This window comes from Alligator sinensis, unplaced genomic scaffold (assembly GCF_000455745.1).
Source record: "Alligator sinensis unplaced genomic scaffold, ASM45574v1 scaffold301_1, whole genome shotgun sequence".
Classification (NCBI taxonomy): domain Eukaryota; kingdom Metazoa; phylum Chordata; order Crocodylia; family Alligatoridae; genus Alligator; species Alligator sinensis.
The window spans coordinates 754,837-755,522 of NW_005842035.1; the positions used below are offsets into that span (position 1 = coordinate 754,837).

Sequence of the window (686 nt, forward strand, 5' to 3'; positions counted from 1 at the left end):
CTCGCCGGCTGCCGGGGACGCGCCTTCCCCGGGCTCCGAGGGAGAAGACGCTCTGCAAACGGCTCGATAACGATACGTGCATCTAGACTGCTGTTCTCAGAAGCGTGCCAAGAACATTTTACACAGCTCGTTTTCATGTGCTCGGGAACTCGGAGCCAAGCTGAGCGAACCCTTTGTGTTCCCGGTGTTGCAGAGCTCCAGTGTGTGCTGATGGAAAGGACGTTTGAAACCCAGCATCTGCAAACTCACCGGGCAGCGCGAGTCACCCCGGACAGCACATCTAGCTAGATTTGCAGCGGGGGAAACAGCAGAAAGGGTCTATTCTTGTTTTACTGGGGCTGTAGAGGGGGTTTAACCCTTTGGACAATGAACAGTTCCCAATTAAAAAAAAAAAGTCAGAGAATCATAGGAAAGTTGGGCTGGAAGCAACCTCTAGAGACCATCCAGTCCAACCTCTTCTTTGAGGCAAGATCAGCCCTATGCAAACCCACTGTGGAAACCATCAGCCCTCTCCAACCCATGTGTGCAAACCCACGGTCCAAACCATCAGCCCTCTCCAACCCATCCATGCAAACCCACTGTGGAAACCATCAGCCCTCTCCAACCCATCTGTGCAAACCCACGGTCCAAACCATCAGCCCTCTCCAACCCATCCATGCAAACCCACTGTGGAAACCATCAGCCCT

The 686-nt window shown here is 53.5% G+C and overlaps 2 protein-coding genes across 22 annotated transcripts in view; one reads left to right on the plus strand and one right to left on the minus strand.

Annotated features, from left to right (window-relative positions):
* Window positions 1-686, minus strand: part of LPP (LIM domain containing preferred translocation partner in lipoma) — a 432,466-nt gene that overhangs the window by 347,526 nt on the left and 84,254 nt on the right. The window lies entirely within an intron of this gene.
* LOC112550096 (proline-rich extensin-like protein EPR1) overlaps window positions 197-686 on the plus strand; it is a 6,982-nt gene continuing 6,492 nt past the window's right edge. The window contains exon 1 of the mRNA XM_025202705.1: window positions 197-686. This exon is cut by the window's right edge and continues 1 nt beyond it. Within this exon, the coding sequence (XP_025058490.1) occupies window positions 656-686 (31 nt within the window). The 5' untranslated portion in view covers window positions 197-655.